This window comes from Leucoraja erinacea, chromosome 22, assembly GCF_028641065.1.
Source record: "Leucoraja erinacea ecotype New England chromosome 22, Leri_hhj_1, whole genome shotgun sequence".
Lineage (NCBI taxonomy): Eukaryota > Metazoa > Chordata > Chondrichthyes > Rajiformes > Rajidae > Leucoraja > Leucoraja erinaceus.
Window position 1 is genome coordinate 25966461 of NC_073398.1, and position 18610 is coordinate 25985070.

General features: G+C 42.2%; 2 protein-coding genes across 4 annotated transcripts in view; both read left to right on the top strand.

Annotated features, from left to right (window-relative positions):
* LOC129708055 (golgin subfamily B member 1-like) overlaps positions 1 to 2996 on the top strand; it is a 65062-nt gene extending 62066 nt beyond the window's left edge. The window contains 1 exon segment of the mRNA XM_055653599.1: positions 208 to 2996. Coding sequence (XP_055509574.1) covers positions 208 to 339 — 132 coding nt within the window. The 3' untranslated portion in view covers positions 340 to 2996.
* Positions 2997 to 10279: 7283 nt separating this feature from the next.
* Positions 10280 to 18610, top strand: part of hcls1 (hematopoietic cell-specific Lyn substrate 1) — a 44856-nt gene continuing 36525 nt past the window's right edge. For all 3 annotated transcript variants that reach the window (XM_055653262.1, XM_055653263.1, XM_055653264.1), the window contains exons 1-2: positions 10280 to 10435; positions 16274 to 16357. In XM_055653262.1, coding sequence (XP_055509237.1) covers positions 16274 to 16357 — 84 coding nt within the window. In that variant the 5' untranslated portion in view covers positions 10280 to 10435. The remainder of the gene's footprint in view (positions 10436 to 16273; positions 16358 to 18610) is intronic.

Sequence of the window (18610 nt, forward strand, 5' to 3'; positions counted from 1 at the left end):
CAAACGACAGGCATTGCTGACCCAGTATTAATTGTGCAACATGTCTCTCACACCCCCCCCTGCAGGCCCATTGTGGGCAATGCAGCTCGTCCATGGCCCCGAGCTGCCGAATGCCCTGCCCTGCCCTCCAGCTGGCTCAGTGTGGCCATTGCAGTATGTCCATTCTTTGGTATGTTCTAATTATTGTTCTGTACTTTTTGCCATCAGACACGGAGGAGCTCCAATGTGAGGTCATTTTGCTCTCTGTTCCATGCCCGATATCGGACCAAGTTGCTGTTTGCTGCATATTTGATTGTGCTGCATGTCCTGTTCCTCCTGTGCTTCTCTGGGAACCTGTAAACTCCACGATGTCTGATGCTCTGGACGGCCAGGACTGGCTGGCAGTCAGCTGATGGAACGCAGTGGCAGCAGTTCACACCAGGAACATTACCTTTACCTGTACTTGGAGATGAAGATTTCTTCTGTCTTCAATGGGAATTTCTATCTGTTTTCAAAGGCTTTTAATTTGCTCTGAATTTTTCTTTCTCTTTTTGACTGATGACATGGTTCATTTTTGCAGTACTTTGGGGAATCTGATCTTGAGGATTCACCCTGGATAGCAATGGGCATTGGAAAATATTATGGGCTCCTAATGCACAAATCATGAATGGATGTCAGGCTGAACATTCAGGAGGGTATGACTGGATTATACCTGTTTTTTCTCCAATATCCTCTTCCACATATCCATGAGTGAGAAGTGATTTGTTCATCTTCTTTACTTTTCTAATGAAGGAAAGTTTTCTCCAAAGAAACACAGAAGCATTCCTTATTCAGTGCATGTTCATACACTTTGATTCATTCTTACTGTCATTTATATCAGTGGCATGCAGTCTGCAATGCCAGATTTGCTTCAGTAGATGGTGGTGTTGCATAGCTATTGGCAGCACATGCCTACAGGGAAATATGACAGCCCACTACACAGAGGGGTGACCCTTGAAGGGAAAAAGATAATTTGCTTATAATGTTGCAGAATGTAATATACTACATAAAATGCTTTATAGTAATACATTAATTCAGATCTCTATCTTTTGGAGAGGAAAGAATTAAGCCAAGGGGAGAATAATCCAGCATGGGTTACTGTAGTTTTGGGCACAAGAGAGAAATTGCAATTCATAGTTAAAAGCAGATTAGACCTTTGGGAAATGCAGGTAAATCAGGGTAAGTATGCTGTGGTGTCAGGCAGGACATTTCACTTGTTTTAGGTAGTCTTTGGGTGAACGGGACACGTGCTTACATATTGTTACTGGTTTCAGCTACTTCCTGTTGCCTTATGGGGCAATCCCATCATTCTGTCTATCGGCTGATTAACAAGTGCCTTCCTAAATGTATTTACATTTTGGACTTTTAAACTCTTTGTGATTTTGATATTTGGCTCATCCTTACAATCGTTTAGCTGCTGAAAACGCAACTCCAAAGCCTTTGCTTGAAAACCTCGGTGGGGAGCAAGAGAAGATCCCAATATCAAGGAAGGCCCATTGAGGTGGCATGAGGCTTGTAGTATTGGCTGGGTTTCTGTAACATGATGCGGTGGAGTGTGAGTTGCTCCACCTGTAGGGCAGAGCAGTAGGTAAGCAATGATCATTTACTCTTCCTGTGGGAGAGAAATTGTCCTACTGATCTGCATGCAAGTTGGATGTAATTCTGGGTAGGACACATGACAAAGTGTGCAACAACAATACATGATACCAGGAGCATAGTAACAAAATGTAATGAGGGGCTGTAACGTGCAGTGAACTGCCAATCTGGGGTGACCAGTAGGTGACGAGGGTTTATTGACATGGAAAGATGGAAGTGGTGACAATTCAGGCCAACTGGATATAATTAATGTAGTGCAAACCAGCATGTTTTGAGGATGATGGAAAAGTATGCAGCAAAGTAAAGGCAGGATATATCAATAAAAGCCTGGTGGTTTGCATCTGGTGAATGTGAGATGCTTTAAAGGTGAATGCGGATTGTCACTCCATCTCTTCCCCAGAGGAAAGAGGGAGAATGTGCTTAAAATGCAAGGCAGGAGCATCATTGGGTAAATGTACTGATGTAGAATTTAGTCAACTTGCCAGAATGTTGCAAACTGCCCCCAGACTATTCACTGTAGTACAAACACAGTGCAGCTCACACAGAGTGACTGTCAAAGGTAGAACTGGCCCCAATAGAGAGGGTTTCTATCCATCAATCAGCCCAGACATTGTCCCCAATCTAGAATCCCGAGTCCTCCAAGTTAAAAGCAAAACCCAGCCTTATGCTGCCCCAAACGACCCATTCACCCTGAGACCTTACCATGCCCAAACCAAGAGGGCCCCTCATCTCAGGAGATGCCCTCCCCATCTCAACACCACCACATCCTCAATTGCAAGAACAATCCAGATCATCTGGATTTTGGTCATTTGGGCAAAAAAGCGACACTACGGAATATAGGTTAGATTGTGGGTTGCCCCCTGCATGGTACATGTGCAGTTGGTAGTTTTTTGCATTGTAATGAAAACCTACATAAAATCACAAAGAGTTTAAAATATTTTTATACATAAAATATATTTAAATATTCCATGATCTTTCTGGGGAGATATCCATGTCTTGTGTACAGTAAATGAGAGGTCCATATTTACTACAGGTGGTCCTGTTTAATTTAAATTGTCTATTTATGATATGCAACTCTGTCGTGTGTTGCCTTTTCCTGGGAACTGTAGATAAAATGATTGCCAGCGGTTTTCTACAGTGAATTAAATGGCTGCAGACACTCAAATTTCTTTCACACTTTGCTTCCATTATTCCATGTGACTGTATGCAAAGTGTGTTGGACTTAAATATTGAGGAATGGGGCAATGAGCAGTCAGCAGCACTACTACAAACTCATGGAGGATCTGGCAATAGTTTGGGAAGGGGGGAGCGGTTAAGATGGAGTTGCACCAATGACCAAAGTATTCATGTACGGCTTTGAATAAAGTCTTTTTGAAAACAAACTGATGATGTCTCAATTCTTGCACTTACTGCTACAGAAGGACAGTAGAACAAGGAGAGGCCCACTGGCAATTTGAGCCTGCCATTTGATAAGTTCATGGCTGGTATTCTTCCTCAACACCAAATCGGGGTACTTTGCTTGTATCTCTTGTTTTCATAAGAGCCTCATTAACACAGAGAAAGATGTTTGCAAAGTTTCATTGCTTTCCGAGTAAAAACTTCTCATCTTATTCCTAAACGGCCTAACCACTACTCTAAGATTATAAACCCCTGGTTGGAGCCTCCTCAGTCATGGGAAACTTAACTCCCACCGGCCAATCAAGCATTAAGACTTTAGTAGGTTTCAATGAAATTTCCTTTCATTTCTCAACTTTTGAGATTACAGGCCAGGTCTACTCATCTCATCAAATGTCAAACCAGCCATATCTGGAAATAGTGGAGTGAATCCTTTTCTGCCCACCCTAAGATGCTTCCTTCCTTGGTAAGGACACCTAAATTCTACATATTGGGTAAATGTACTGATGTAGAATTTAGTCAACTTGCCAGAATGTTGCAAACTGCCCCCAGACTATTCACTGTAGTACAAACACAGTGCAGCTCACCCAGAGTGACTGTCAAAGGTAGAACTGGCCCCAGGTTCCTTAAAATAGAGAGGGTTTCTATTCATCAATCAGCCCAGACATTGTCCCCAATCTAGAATCCCGAGTCCTCCAAGTTAAAAGCAAAACCCAGCCTTATGCTGCCCCAAACGACCCATTCACCCTGAGACCTTACCATGCCCAAACCAAGAGGGCCCCTCATCTCAGGAGGCCTAATTATACACAAGGTGCAATCTGACCAATGTCCTCAATAACTGCAGAAGGTTTCCTGAGTCCTGTATTTAAATATTCCTTTAAACAGGAACATGCCAATCGCCTCTCCGTTCACTGGCTGCACCTGCATGTTGTATTTAGTGATATGTATACCAGGATCCATTGAATGTCATCAATCCTTAATCTTTCATTATTTTAAACACTTGTCTGCTTTTCTGTTTTGTGCACCAAAGTGGATGATGTCACATTTTGCCCCATTATATTCCATCTTGTGTTTTGTCACCCACTTGCATGTTTGGCTATATACCCTTGAAGCCTCTTCACATTATGCTTGCAATTCTGACTTTATCTTGTATCACCAAAACACTGGACAATATGGCAATTGATTCCTTTGGACAAACCACTGAAATAGATTGTAACCAGCTCAGTCCCAAGAATCAATCCCTGTAATAGTCTATTGGTCACAGAATGACAACATGAGAAACATTGTCATTCCACCCTTGCTGTTAGAAGTTCAAATCCCAATCTATGACAGTATATTAACCCCAATTCGGTGTGCACCAACTTTGTGAACCAATGAGCAGCATCGGTCAACAAGGTGCTTGGTTCTGTTCCAATCCCTAATGTACCTCCATTATAATCTTTCAGAAAACCAAAATATGACAAGAAAACCTTGCTGAAAAAAAAACAAAAAACCATACAACAGACTTCAAACAAGTTTACAATTATATCGGACAAATTAGTACAGGCTGACAGTGAAGGTTACAGTTCCCTCTGTTTGGGATAAAGACCCATCATTTATAAATTTGCCTCTGTACTCCACAATTTGAGATTTGTAATAGAAAAAAATCACGTGTGGTTAAAGTGCACATTGTCAGATTTTTTTAAAGGCCATTTTTAAACATTTTGGTTTCAACATGTAGAAATTACATCTGTGAAGAAAAAGTTGGCTTAGTGTCAGGAAGCTGAAAATAGGGGAAATGGCCAAGAAATTAAGGAAGCTAAGCACGACAGGCCAAAGATTTTGGTGATGAAAATAGAAAGTTCTGAGATAATCAGCAAGGCATCAGCCTGAGATCAGTGTTCAAGCTTAATTTTCACATGTGTTATCTGATTACATGAGTATCTACAGTATTTTAAGTTTTTATCTCAAATTCCAGCCTCTGATGTAGTTGGATTGCTGCTGTTATCTCAGTTGCAGCCCAATTATTCACAATCTATAAATGATTTGGACAGTGGCATGGAAAGCCATCGACTGAGTATTTCCAACATTTTTCTTTATTTCAGAGGTCCAGCAATATGTCTTAAAATTCCAGATTTTTTTTTCTCTTCACTGCTCTCATTTTTCTCCTCTGTCCACTTCCAGATAGATCAATCATGATTAACATGCATCCATCTCCCCTCTTAGATTACATCCAATACAGAATCAGGAACAGCTTCTTCCCCACTGTTAATAGCCTACTGAATGCTTCTCCCTTTAGAATAGTGTGTAGCCTTGATTTACCGACGTCTCATTGTGAACCTTGCACTTGTTTTCTCTGTAACTGTTGTGCTATAATGCTGTAATACTATATTCTGCACTCTGGTATTTTTCTCTTGGCTACCTCTTGTACTTGTGTCTGGCCTAATTATACTCATGTATAATACATACATAATATAGTATGAGTAAACTGGATAACACACAAACAAAGCTTTTCACTGCAGCTCGGTATAAACCAATACCAAAGCTATTACGCCAGCTGGACAATCTGGGTATCCATCCTACCGTGGGCATTTCTTTTGTTCTCTTCACTCTTCCCCATCTCATTTAAAACATGTTACTTTGCTCACATCTCCAGCTGTGAGGAAGGTAATTTGCCCTAAAATATTAGTCTGGTTCCCCTTCCATAGATGCTGCTTGCTGAGTATCCACAGTATTATCGGATTTTATTGCACATTTCCAGCATTTGACTTTTTTTCTTTTCAAGCCATGGTTCCATGCTTACCAATCATAAAAATACATGACATTATAAATAGTGCAATCATTAAATTATGAAGATCTATTCATTAAAAAGAAAAGCAAATACCCTGTATGCAAATTTGTGCAAGTGTATCTATTTTGGAATATTAAAGGATATAATCATTGTTTCCGAATGGTGTTACAGCTAGAACCAGTTGAAGTTCAAAGAGGATTAAGAATCCATAAAGACATATTATTAAAATATCTTTGATAGGTATCGAGGCGACGAGAATGCCAGCCTCAATATTGGAAGAAGCAGAATACAAGAGGGAAGAAGTTCTACGATAAACAGAATTGGATTGTGCAAAGAAAGGGAGTATCCGGTTACAATACAATACAATACCTTTATTAGTCATTTGAACCTCACATGAGGTTCAAACGAAATGTAGTTTTCAGAAATGTAGGTTGCAGGATCTTCTGGATTATTTAAAAGAAGTTAAATTGTGCGAAATTATTTATATTTGTTATGAGGCTCGAGAATAGGGGCATAATATAAAACTTAAGAGCTGGTCTTTTAGGAGTAAAGTTAAAAATACTTCTGCACCCAATGTAGCGTAGGAGTTTCTAACTCTCCTTCACAAAGTTAATGCTCAGGCAGTTGCTAGTTTAAGATCACAGACTAATATTTTTACGAACCAAAGGTATTGTGATATGAAGAAAAAGTGATGTCTGGAGTGTCAGAGATTTGCTAATTTGTGTGGAATAGAACAGACATGAGCTAAGTGGCTTATTTGCTCTTCTTTGCTTCAAATACTTTTTTAAAGTGTGACAGTTGTATTCACATTCCCCCTACCTCACTCAGAATGCAGTCAACCAGCTCCAACCCTTCCCCCCTGTGTCAGTTCAACTCTGCCTCCTCTGCCCCAAAACTCAATGCCCTGGTTCTCTTCAAAAGTGCACATAATAATGGATCCCCATCCACATTTCCACCCCCATGTCTCAACAGCAAATCTCACCTCTGATCTCAATTACTCCTTGCGCTAGCAATATCTGAATTCACAACTCCCCTACTCCCTTTCAGAAATTGCTACGTTCCTAAACCTTACATACTCTGAGTTGTTTATTTATTTCTTGCTCACTCTGGCTGCCCACCTACCACTTCGCCTCTGCCTCAGATATTCTGTCAAAATTGCCACCGGTACCCCCCCTACTTCATGCTTCTTCTCGGAAAATGTTTTGTACAATAAAGCCTCTGTACTTTGTGGCTGTCACTACACTCTTTGCTGATTATGGCAGCAATCTGTAACAACCCATGTGTGGAGCTCCACTGGACATGTTTGAGCAGCAGAGTGAAGGAACTTCCTAGTAGAAGTATGCAGCCTGTCTCGGCTTGTCTCATGAAGGCTTTTGTACTGTATGTTTGAAGAAGCTGGAGATTACTGATTTGTAATGATCAAGATAAAATGTATCTTTGCAATTTCAGGATTGTAGATGGATTATGCATGCAACGTATAATGTAGCTACCTCAATACCACTAACCACGCCTTAGTTATCCCAGTATAATTGTGATATCTTCCCCTTGCTCCTCCCCTGGTTCCAGTACGCCTGAAGACTAGACGCAGTCAGTACTGGGCCATGCCTTGCATGTGCTTTTATTAAATACTCAGTAAAGCTACAAGTGTGACAGACTTGACTTCTTTACAAGGATTATGATTGGTGCCTTGAGCATGAACATCATAAGCTACTTCTTGCTTTATGGTGCTATGGAAAAGGATCTCAAATTCAAATGAGTGCTCCCGCAGTGCCATGGGAGAGACAATATTATTTCTTTGAAGATAGACACAAAATGCAGGCAGGTATTTCCTTGGTTTTCTTGACGCTAAGGTTGCTGATATGGCACCACTAAACCAGGCGTTCTACCTCTCTCCGATACACTCACCCAGCACCAGCTGCAACTCAGCCAACAGCAGCAGAGTCATTGGCAAATTTATAGATTGCATTGGAGCTGGTCACAGTCCTCAGTCATGGATGTAAAGAGAATAGAATAGGGGGCTAAGCATGCAGTCAGGAGGTGCGTGTGTGTTGATGGTCAGTGAAGAAGATATGTTACCAATCTGCACTAATTAATGTCTGCTGATGCAAAAGTCAACAATCCATTTGCAAAGGTTAGTACAGAGGCTCAGATCTTGAAGCTTGATGATGTTTGGAGGAATCGTGTGGGATTTAGGGGATTCTATAATTTGGAGCGATGGTTAGATTGAGTGTTCCATGTGGTGCATTGCTTTCAGATACCAGACTAAAGGAGATTTCAAGTCAGCTAGTATAAAAAAAAGGGGGGTAAAACAAAGATTTTGTTCAACATGGTTAGATATAACATTGAGAGTGCAGGAATCCCTTGGAGCTGTTTCCTTCCGAAACAGGAATGCTCCTTTGGATACTGCTGAGGGGGGATGATTGAGGAGGTCAGGTCAGGGGAGAGGTGCTGCAGCAGTAGTCCAGCCTGCAGTGTTGGGCTTGGCTATGCAACACAGCCTGGCAAAAGATTCCTCGCCACTAGGGAAAAGTCAGATAGAGCCATAGTAATAGGAGACTCGCTAGGAGGACAGACTCGCTAGGAGGAAATTCTGTGGCAGCAAACAAGACTACAGGAAGGTATGCTGCCTCCCTGGTGCCAGGGTCCAGGATGTCTTCAAGCGGTTGCAGAACATTCTCGAGGGGAAGGGCTGCACCTGTAGGTCATTGTGCACATTGGCATAAATTACATAGGAATAGGGATGATGAGGCAGTAGATTATAAAGCAAGGCCCCAAGGGCAGTAATCTGATTACCCCCAGTGCAACATGCTAGTGACGGTAGGTATAGGAAGATAGGACAGATGAATGCATGGCTCAGGATTTTGTACAGGATTCAGATTTTTAGACCATTGGGATTTCTTCTGGGGCAGAGGTAACCTGTACAAGAGGGAGGGGTTGCATCTGAACTGGAGGGGGGCCAATTATCCTTGCAAGGAGGTTTACTAGTGCTATTTGGCAGGGTTTAAGCGAGTGGCAGGGGTTTGGGAACTGGAGTAATAGATCAGAAATTGGAAGAAGTGATGGGAAGATGGAGATTAAGACCATTGAGTCTCAAAGGAGGACAGACATGATGAAGGAATACGGTGACACTGATGGACTAAAGTGTTTATTTCAATGCAAGGAGTAATGTGAAAAAAGCAGATAAACTTGCTGCCTGGATCAGTGTTTTGGACGAAGATATTGTGGTAATCGCAGAACCGTGGTTGCGTGAGGGACATGACAGGCAGCTCAATGTTCCAGGGTTTCAATGTTTCAGTCATAACCAAGAAGGAGGCAAAAGTAGATGAGGAGATGCGCTACTGATCAGGATGGCTGTCATGGCGCCACTCTGAGAGGACAAAGTGGAGAATTTGTCTGCTGTGATGATATAGACTTAAAAATAAGAAAGGTGCAGGCACTCTAATGGGACTGTACTGTAGACCCACAATAATAAGCAGGAGACAGTGGAATAGATATGTAGGCAAATTTCCAAAAGATGCCAAGGCTACAATTTTGTCTTTGTAGATGACTTGCACGTCCCCAATATTGACTGGGACTTACTCAATGCAAAAGGCTGAGATGGGGTAGAATTCCTATATGGTGCACAAAATAGGAGTTCGATTTCATTGGAAACTGGCTTCATGGGCCGATGGGCCTGTTCCTGTGTTGTACTGTTGAATATATCTTTGGGACCAATTCCATCTGAACTGGGCTGGAAGGAGGGCCCACCTTAAAGAATAAGAAGCAGACAAAAGGGCAGCGAACCTGTAATGAGAGGGAGGATTTGGGAGTTTGGATATATATTTACTTGTTCTAAAACAAATGAAAAGTAAGAGAAGCAAATGGACAGAAAAAACTGTCGTTATTAGACAAAATGGGTAAATTAAAGAATGTAAAGCAGTTAAACCAGGAGAATTCTGAAATCTGTAAATAAAACATCAGATGTTTGGAGATGATTCAAGCATGTGGCAAAGGCAAGGAACAATTGATGGTGGATTTAAACTTCTGATTGGATTGTAATAAGCAGAATAGTTTATGTCTGAAAGATGTAACTTTCTGAATTGCAGTATGGACAATCTGCAAAAACCAACAAAAGAAGGGCAAGCTAATGTTGCGTGAGCCAGGTTTAGTGAGTTGTCCAACAATGTGTGAACATTATATCCAATAGTGTTTTTGAATATTAAGGTAGTGTTTCGTACCTAGTGTTTGGAAAGGCCGACACTGTAACCTGTGCAAATCTGGCAATGGGTAAAACTATAGTAGAGCCACATGAATATGGTCCTAGACTTGACCTTTGGGATGTGGTTGTACTTTGGGAGCCTTTGTTCCCACGTTCTCTGGGATAGGGTCCTGTACCGGATTCTGATCCACACCCTTTTCGGATCCCAATTCCGATCCGGGACGTTGTCCCGTCTTCTGGTTCTCGTTTGGGTTGGATCAGTTGAGTTTTGAGCCGCAATGCACGTTAATGACCAGAGCGCGTCTGACGTGCACGAGTTTTCCGAAACTTGCCTGAGCTGTTGCCTGCAGAAGGTTCGCGCCCCTTCCTGCTTTAAGTCAAGGCGCGGCATTGAGCCCTGCAGCGAGTGGAACAGGTAGCGAGGTGACCCGGGACCTGCAACCAGCCCCGAACCAGCGGTAAGTCAACTTCTCCGTTCTCAAAACGGTCTCAACTCCCTGGAGGGAAGTCTCCCCCGCCCCTGAGTCCCGTTGTTAATGATTCGCGGCAGAGGAGCATCGGTCCCTGGCTGTTGACCAATGTTCACACAGCCCGCACCCGGAGACCTTACTCTGCCCCTCGCCCCTGCTCGTCCCAGAAGTGGCGAGGAATCTTTTGCCAGACTTGTCATTGGCCCGGTAATATTTTGATCCAATAACCGAGACCTGGCAGGTTTGTGGGTTTAGCGGGGGGGAGTGTAGATGAGTAAGAGGTCGGAGTCTAATCGGGGGCTAACCAGGAAGTAGAGAAGAGATTCGAAGTTTGCGGTTCATGTGTAGAATAATCTGCGGGAGGAGCAGTCTAATGTGTAGAATAACTCACCTGGAGCAAGTTGCAGTCTACAATCCGACCTAGGCGTTTTGCTGTTGGAGTGGGACCCATAAACAGAATTAAAGGTACCCGGGGTCTAATCAAGGAATCTTGACTGTCGTCCAGGCCACCAATGTGGTTGACTCTAAACGCCCAGTGAAGTACCCAATCAGTTCAGGGGATAGATCAGAATAAACACTAACCAACAACCTCGCCAGCAATTTTGGCATCAAGTAAAAGAACAAATAAAATAAAAGATACCAGATAGTGAGTTAAAAGACTGAAATGTAATCGAACAGTTCAGCAGATCCATATAATCCATCCAGGCTGAATCTGATTGTTGGGGTTTGTATATAAATTAATAGACATCTAGGACTGAATTGCTGGCTGGAATCTGATTTAAGGCAATAAGCTAATCATGTGCTTTACAGGATTTAAACATCGAATAATATATGTATAATACACATACAAACAATAAACGTAAAAAATGCAAGGTGCAAAATCTGAAATGATGAGAAAGAATGTTAGAAGTACTCGACAGATTAAGGGTCTGTCCCACTTTCACGAACTAATTCACGACCTCTGCCGAGTTTGCCCTTGACTCATACTCGCAGCATGGTCGTCACGAGGTCGCAGGAGGTCGTAGGTAGGTCGTAGCAGGCCGTGATGCTAGTCGTAGGTACACGTGGCATCAAGTAGGTCGGGGCGTTTTTCTAGCCTGATAAAAAGTGTCTACGAGTAAAAAAGGTTGTGAATTAGGTTGTGAAAGTGGGACAGGCCCTTTAGGAGGAAAGCACAATAAACATTAGGTTTTGCTTTTTGCAAAAGTGGAATTAGCTGGAGATTTAACAGTCTTGAAGTGAGATACAGGTGAAGTGGATGTGAGGCGATGGGGAAAGATTTGACTTGTGTTTGTGTGAAGTGCAGGAGATTAATAGTCAAATTAATTTCTAATGCACCATTAGTGGAGATGAGAATGCAAGCAAAAGGTGTAGATAATAAACCAATGGAGGGAGTGCTAGTGGGCCTTTCAAGATGATTACGGCAGCTTTCATTTGGAATAATGGGAACATTAATTATGATATGAAGCTGGTGAAACCAATAATCAGACTAAATGGTGTTGAATTGGGAGACGGCAGTGTTCTTCAAGTTGAAGTTGAGTTTCATTAGAACAAACCTGGAAACAGAGGATAGTGAGGTCAGAAAGGGTAAAAAGTGCCAGACAGCCAAAGGCATTGAATGGAGGCATCACTATTCTGCATTTGCTTTCCCCATTATGGAGAATAATGGATTGTGATATATTGAATTCAATTGAAAGAGATACGTTTCAACTGGAAGGAGAGTTTGTGGCCCTGGATGTTGGAAGGAAGAAAGTGAAGGACCAGTGTGGCTCTTAACATTTTTTTTGGGTTGGCGTTTTATCGAAGAGAGGTGGTAATGGAGGAGTGGACCAGGAGGTCATGGGGAGATTGGTGGCTGAGGGTGGGCGGAATGATGGGTGCAGGTTGGGATTGATGGTGAGAATAGAATTGAAGGGGGTGGGGTGATATCAGCACGGAATCAACAAGCAAGGGGGTGAGTTCTAAATGGTTGACATTACACAATTAAATGGGTGAGGGTGAGGTTTTCAGGGAATGAGGACACAAAAGTGGGGGTAAGGACAGGCTATCAAACGGTGGCAAACATAGTCACCCATGATTTAAATCTTTGTCCAGAGGCTTGCACACTAAATCCGAGCCCGACACTTTCTTGTTACAAATATGCCCCCTTCACATTAGAACGTTAGGCTGAGTGTCAGCTACATCTGGAAACTACATAAATACAAATCATCAATGTTCAGGAAAAGATGTATTGGAGAGTTCCCAGTGAGACATGACAATGAATATTCCACTGAGCTCCAAAAATAGTGGGAGCTAGAATCAACAGTAGTTCACATAACATTACCTTTTATTAGAGGAAGTGTGTGATGACAAAAGGGAAGTTGCTTAATCTCAGAACAAATTCAGTCAGGCAGGGGGGCTGCTTTTCAAGGAAGAAATGAAGTGTGTGAGGGCAGGACTGGTGAATGCAGATCTAGTGAGGCTGAATAGGCAAGGTGCAACATATACTGGGATTGAGGTATAGGTTGAAATCTAATTGAGGAGTTTGTTGGAGGTATATATAAAGTACCAGGCATCAGGAATGATTTACAGGCTGAAAACATATTGAGAGGTTTGGGAGGTTTAAATACAGAATATTCGATACTTGGGAGGTTTTAAACAGAGGATTGGTGGCTTTACATGTAAAATACAGATACCCTGGAATGGAAGATTGGTTCGAATCTAATCAAGGAGTTTAAATGATTCATAAACAGAATAACAGATAACCATACTTGAGTTGTGAATATTATAGGAAGGACAAAATAATATCAAAGCCGCAATGTATATACGCTGGATGATTGCCAGCATTAGGAAAAACTGCAGTGAAGAGTAGCTTAAGCCATTAGACCTTCCATCAATTACAGAAGGAAATGTAAGAGCATCTGAACCAGTCATTAACGGAGAATCTGCCTGGACATGGACTGCCATTTTAATGAAAGATCCTGTCCATGACAAAACTCTTCTGAACTCACTCTAGAATCTAGACTGCGCATGTGGGTAGCAAGGTGCTCCAGTTATCGGGAGCACCTTTTGTCGTATATTCCTGTCTTGGTCTGAAACTGGGTTTAACCAACTATAGACCCAGGGACAGACACAGAAAGCTGGAGTAACTCAGCATGTCACACAGCATCTCTGGAGAAAATGAATAAGTGATGTTTCGGGTTGAGACCCTTCTTCAGATTGAGAGTCGGGAAAAGGGAACAAGAGATATAGACAATACTTAGGACAAATGAATGGAAGATATGCAGAAAGCAATGATAATCAAGAAAATGTGGAGCCCACAATGGTCCATTTTCGGCTGTGGGATAGAGTGTATTATCGAGATAACATAGACAGTGGAACTCAACAGGGCCGGGCACTTTCTCAAGGCAACACAGGATGGACATTAAATGCCAGCAACGCTCAAATCTAGAAGACTGAGTCAATTTTCCCGTACAAAATTAATTTTATAAACGCAGACTTCAAGGCTCCATTTTTTGATTAATTTAAGTCGCATCTGCCCAGTTGGAATAAAAATTGTACAGTGACTGGTGTGCCACAGGGTTTGGCGCTGGGCCCATTACTGTTTGTCATCTACATTAATGATTTGGATGAGAACATACAGGGCAGGATTAGCAAGTTTGCTGATGATACAAAAGTGAGTGGTTTTGCAGATAGTGAAGATAGTTGTGAAAGATTGCAGTGGGATCTGGATCGATTGGCCAGGAGGGCTGAGGAATGGTTGAAGGAATTTAATACAGAGAAGTGTGAGTTGTTGCATTTTGGGATATCTAAAAAGGGCAGGACCTACACAATAAATGGTAGGCCTCTGGGGACATGTGTAGAGCAGAGGTATCTGGAAGTGCAGGTGCATGATTCCTTGAAGGTCGAGTCATAGCTAGATAAGGTGGTCAAAAAGGTTTTTGGCACATTGACCTCCATCAGTCAGAGTATTGAGTATAGAAGTTGGGAGGTCATGTTGCAGTTCTATAAGACGTTGGTGAGGCTACCTTTAGAATATTGTGTTCAGTTCTGGGTACCATGTTATAGGATGTATATGGTCAAGCTTGAAAGGGGTCAGAAAATATTTATGTTACCAGGACTAGAGGGTGTGAGCAATAGGGAGAGGTTGAGCAGGCTGGGTCTCTATTCCTTGGAGCGCAGGAAGATGAGAGATGTACAAAATCATGAGAGGAGATGCACAGAGCATCCTGCCCAGAGTTAGGGAATCGAGGACCAGGAGACCTAGGTTCAAGGTGAATGGGAAAAGATTTAATAGGAATCCGAAGGGTAACTTTTTCACACAAAGGGTGGTGGGTGTATGGAACAAGCTGCCACAGGAGGTAGTTGAGGCTGGGACCATCCCGTCATTTAAGAAACAGTTAGACAGGTACATGGATAAGACAAGTTTGGAGGGACCAAGCGCAGGCAGGTGGGACTAGTGTAGCTGGGACATGTTGGCCGGTGTGGGAAAGTTGGGCCGAAGGGCCTGTTTCCACACTATCACTCTATGACTCTATGACTGAACTAAAGGAGTGACTTAATAAAAGAGGCAACAGGAGTAATTGCCACTGAAATTATGAGATAGGGCACCAGGAGTCCTCCCATTTACATCCACGTAGCACAATTGGGTGGTTTGATGAACTTGAATCTTAGTCGTTACTGTTGAATGGCATTTAATTTAAAATGTAGTTCACTTTTAAATGTAGTTCGCTTTCTAATGGAAGTGAAGGTAAGGGCTGTGGGAAGCTGATTTGGAAGTTTGAGAATTTCACGATCACTCAGCAACGCAAACATCTGTCATTTGAAGTAGACCGGGAGCTGGAGCTCAAGGCAAAAAAAAATCGGTCAAATAAATTCCACGTTTGTCTGAACTGAGGAATATTGGCCCACATTGCCGAACTGGAAAAAGGGTCCTGCAACACATGATAGTGAAGGTAACCCTGGGTTCTGTCGAGTATGGCTGTGACTTGTTTGTGATGGGAACTCTCATTATCCATGCAGTGGGTGCCGCAATAATTCACAGAATTCCATGGGGGTCTGTGGATGGACAAAATGGCATCCTTCACTGGAGAACCCTCAGGAGAAGTGAGACAGAGTTGGATATGCAGCAATGGTGCCTGGTTCTTGTCAGTTTCAATAGGGGCAAGGTTTCCAGTCTTGCTCGAACAAAAGGGGAAGGTAGGAGTAATGGTTCCATGATGCTTTCTTTGTCACATGTGCAACTGCACAGTGATTTTTTTTGTTGTGCATCTCACATGCAGGCGCTGACATGTTTTGGCGCCATTTCCACACTCCAAAGTCTGGTACGCCCAAAGTAGAGAAAAGCAGGGAGGCTTTGGATTGTGACTGGAGGTGAGAAGGATCCATCCATCAGCAGGGTAGGAGTTGTAATGGTCCAGAGACACTGCTTATTTAAGGTAACAATCGATCACAATAGCTGCATTCAATAGAGTAAGTATTACTTACTGTCACCTGTGGACTCAGGACAGTGAACATCATCAACAAAGTGGCACTCGAATAGGAATAGGAAACAAATAGTGGGAGGCAGGTTGAATGAGAACTTCTGTAGAAATTGAAGCTATGACCTGCATCACTGGATGATGGCAAAAATCAGTACAAAACCTAAGTGAACAGAGTGTAGCTGGAGTGCGAGAGAAGATTAAGTTGGTGTGGAGGGTCATTTGGAGGTTACATTTTAAATGGGATGTACAAGCAAATTGCATGCATAGAGTTTATAGAAGGGTGGAGTGCCCAAAGAATATGGGGAAGAGTAGCCAGTGCCAAGTTGGTAGTTTGTTTATTGAAACATTTTTTTGTCTCTCATAGATGTGGAAATCAGCAGTAGGACATAACGTTAAAGTGGAAGTGGAGAAGGACGGAGATGATTGGGAAACAGATCCTGACTTTGTTGTAAGTAATCATTTTTTTGTCTGACCAGACTGGCCTAGAATGTTCTCTGAAGGAAGATTCAGACACTGGCGGGCACTGAGTGTCCTTTCCCTGTACCCAAAGTGCCTCTACATTTCAGGATTAACTGTTGGACCCTTCCCCATTGTAATCAGAGAATCTGGACTGAAATTACCCAAGTTAGTTTCAGTCAGCACTACAACCATGTTTGGAAAAAACATCCCATCCCTTTCTGCGTTTAAGGAGCCACAAGTATCCATTTCTCCACATTGACTCATTGCTATCTCTGGTAGAATATATCAAGGCTCATTAGTTGGCCAAAGCATTGGATGGTGGTGAAGATCGACATTTGCTTATCTATTTACGCACAAACTCAATGCATAAATGCAAGTTCTCCTGGTGAGGTTGTTTCAAATTACATTGTTGTCATTTTTACTGATCTTGATTGTCTAATCTGGTATTTGGATTTTAAACAAAAATAAATGGGATCTTTCTAATCCATTAAACTGCTGCTCGGGGATCTGAGCTCAAGCTGCATGTCACTTTGGTTTATTAATAAATTCAGTGGAATATTTCAAACTCACTGATTCATAAAGAGTAATTTTAAAATATGTAGCACAAACATGAGTGAACTCGTCAGTTACAATGACACTGAGTTTAAATTACAAAGCATCAGACCAAGAAACAGGAAGTGGTCAACTGGCACTTCCCTTTATACACTGAGATGCATTAAGTTTGTATTCATCTGCAACTGCTTGCACAGAAGGAGGTGGAGACCAGTGACTGCTGCACATGAGACATTGTAAAATTCACCTACCTACTCTCCTTTCCTCTTTTTGGCATTCCTTCCCTGTCGACCTACTCTTCTCTCTCCCTCGAATTGGCTTCATCCACCCCCTCCCCCCCCCTCAAATCTTTTCCCTACATCTCTTTCCCATCACCATTTTCACCTTTCTTTGCCTGTTTCCTGCTCATTCAATCTCCTTTGTCTCCTTGTTCAATGTATCCTTGATCACTCCTCCAGCCTCTCGATCTCCTTTACACCCTCGATCTCACTCTTCTTCAGCCTCACTGCTCTGTCGCTCTCACTTCTGCCTCTCATTCCGTTTCTTTCTTGCCCTCTGTTGAACACTGGATCTCGTGCCCTATATACAACAAGCCTTCAGAAAAGTAGCATTTCAGATTTATCATGCCCATGGTAAACTTACAAGCCTGGCCTTTTCTTTGGCATTGAGAATTTAAATAAAAAAAAACTAGAAATTCTGGAATCTAATATTTAAGGCAAAATATGCTGGAAACACTAAGCAATATATAAAGAAATAAAAGAGTATAGTTAGAATGATGAAGAGGCTTTGATCTGAAAATGTAACTTTGTTATTCTTTCCACAAGTGTTGCCTGACTGGCTAAGTGATTCTGTTTATACTTCTTTGACATTTCCTTTCGGGGTTGAGAAGTCCAACTCGCTCCATAATTCAGATCTTTACCCCAATCAATCTCACCTTTCTGAATCTCCCTCCTTTGGGACTGGAACTGGACCCATTGCTCAAGTCTATTCAATGAAAACCATGTAGAAGTTGCTTTATCAATATTTAACTGCCTGTGAGCATTGATGGGAGAATGCACAGTTTGCTATTTCTTGCATGCGAGTTTGTTTAGTGGAACTGAGTTTGTCCTTTCAACCTCATGCCTCCATTACTTGGTTCAGATGGTCAATTATGTGAGACATTACCAGGTCTACGACTTTACTTCACTCTGTAGGGACTTTCTATTAAGATTAATCAGATGATGGACTCCCATTTTCAAACAGCGTCGCTGAGAAGGAACTCCAGCTGAATGTTTCAAGATCAGGAGTTGCTGAGACCAACTTGCATGTGAATATAAGATAAATGATTAGTCAGTTTGCAGCTGGCACAGAAATGATGGTCTTGTGGACAGTGAGGAAGCCGAGAGGAACAGATGTAGATCAGATGAAACGTCGGACTGAACATTTCCAGGTGGAATTTAATCTGGGAATATATTTTGGGAAGTCAAATAAGGGTATGTTATATACAGTAATTGGCAGGGCATAAGGAACGTGACTAAGGGGTCCAAGTCCATAGACCCCGAAAGCAGCAACACAGATGGGTGGGGTAGTGAAGAAAGCATACAGCATGAATTTAGAAGATTGAGGGGGGATCTTATAGAAACTTACAAAATTCTTAAGGGGTTGGACAGGCTAGATGCAGGAAGATTTTTTCCGATGTTGGGGAAGTCCA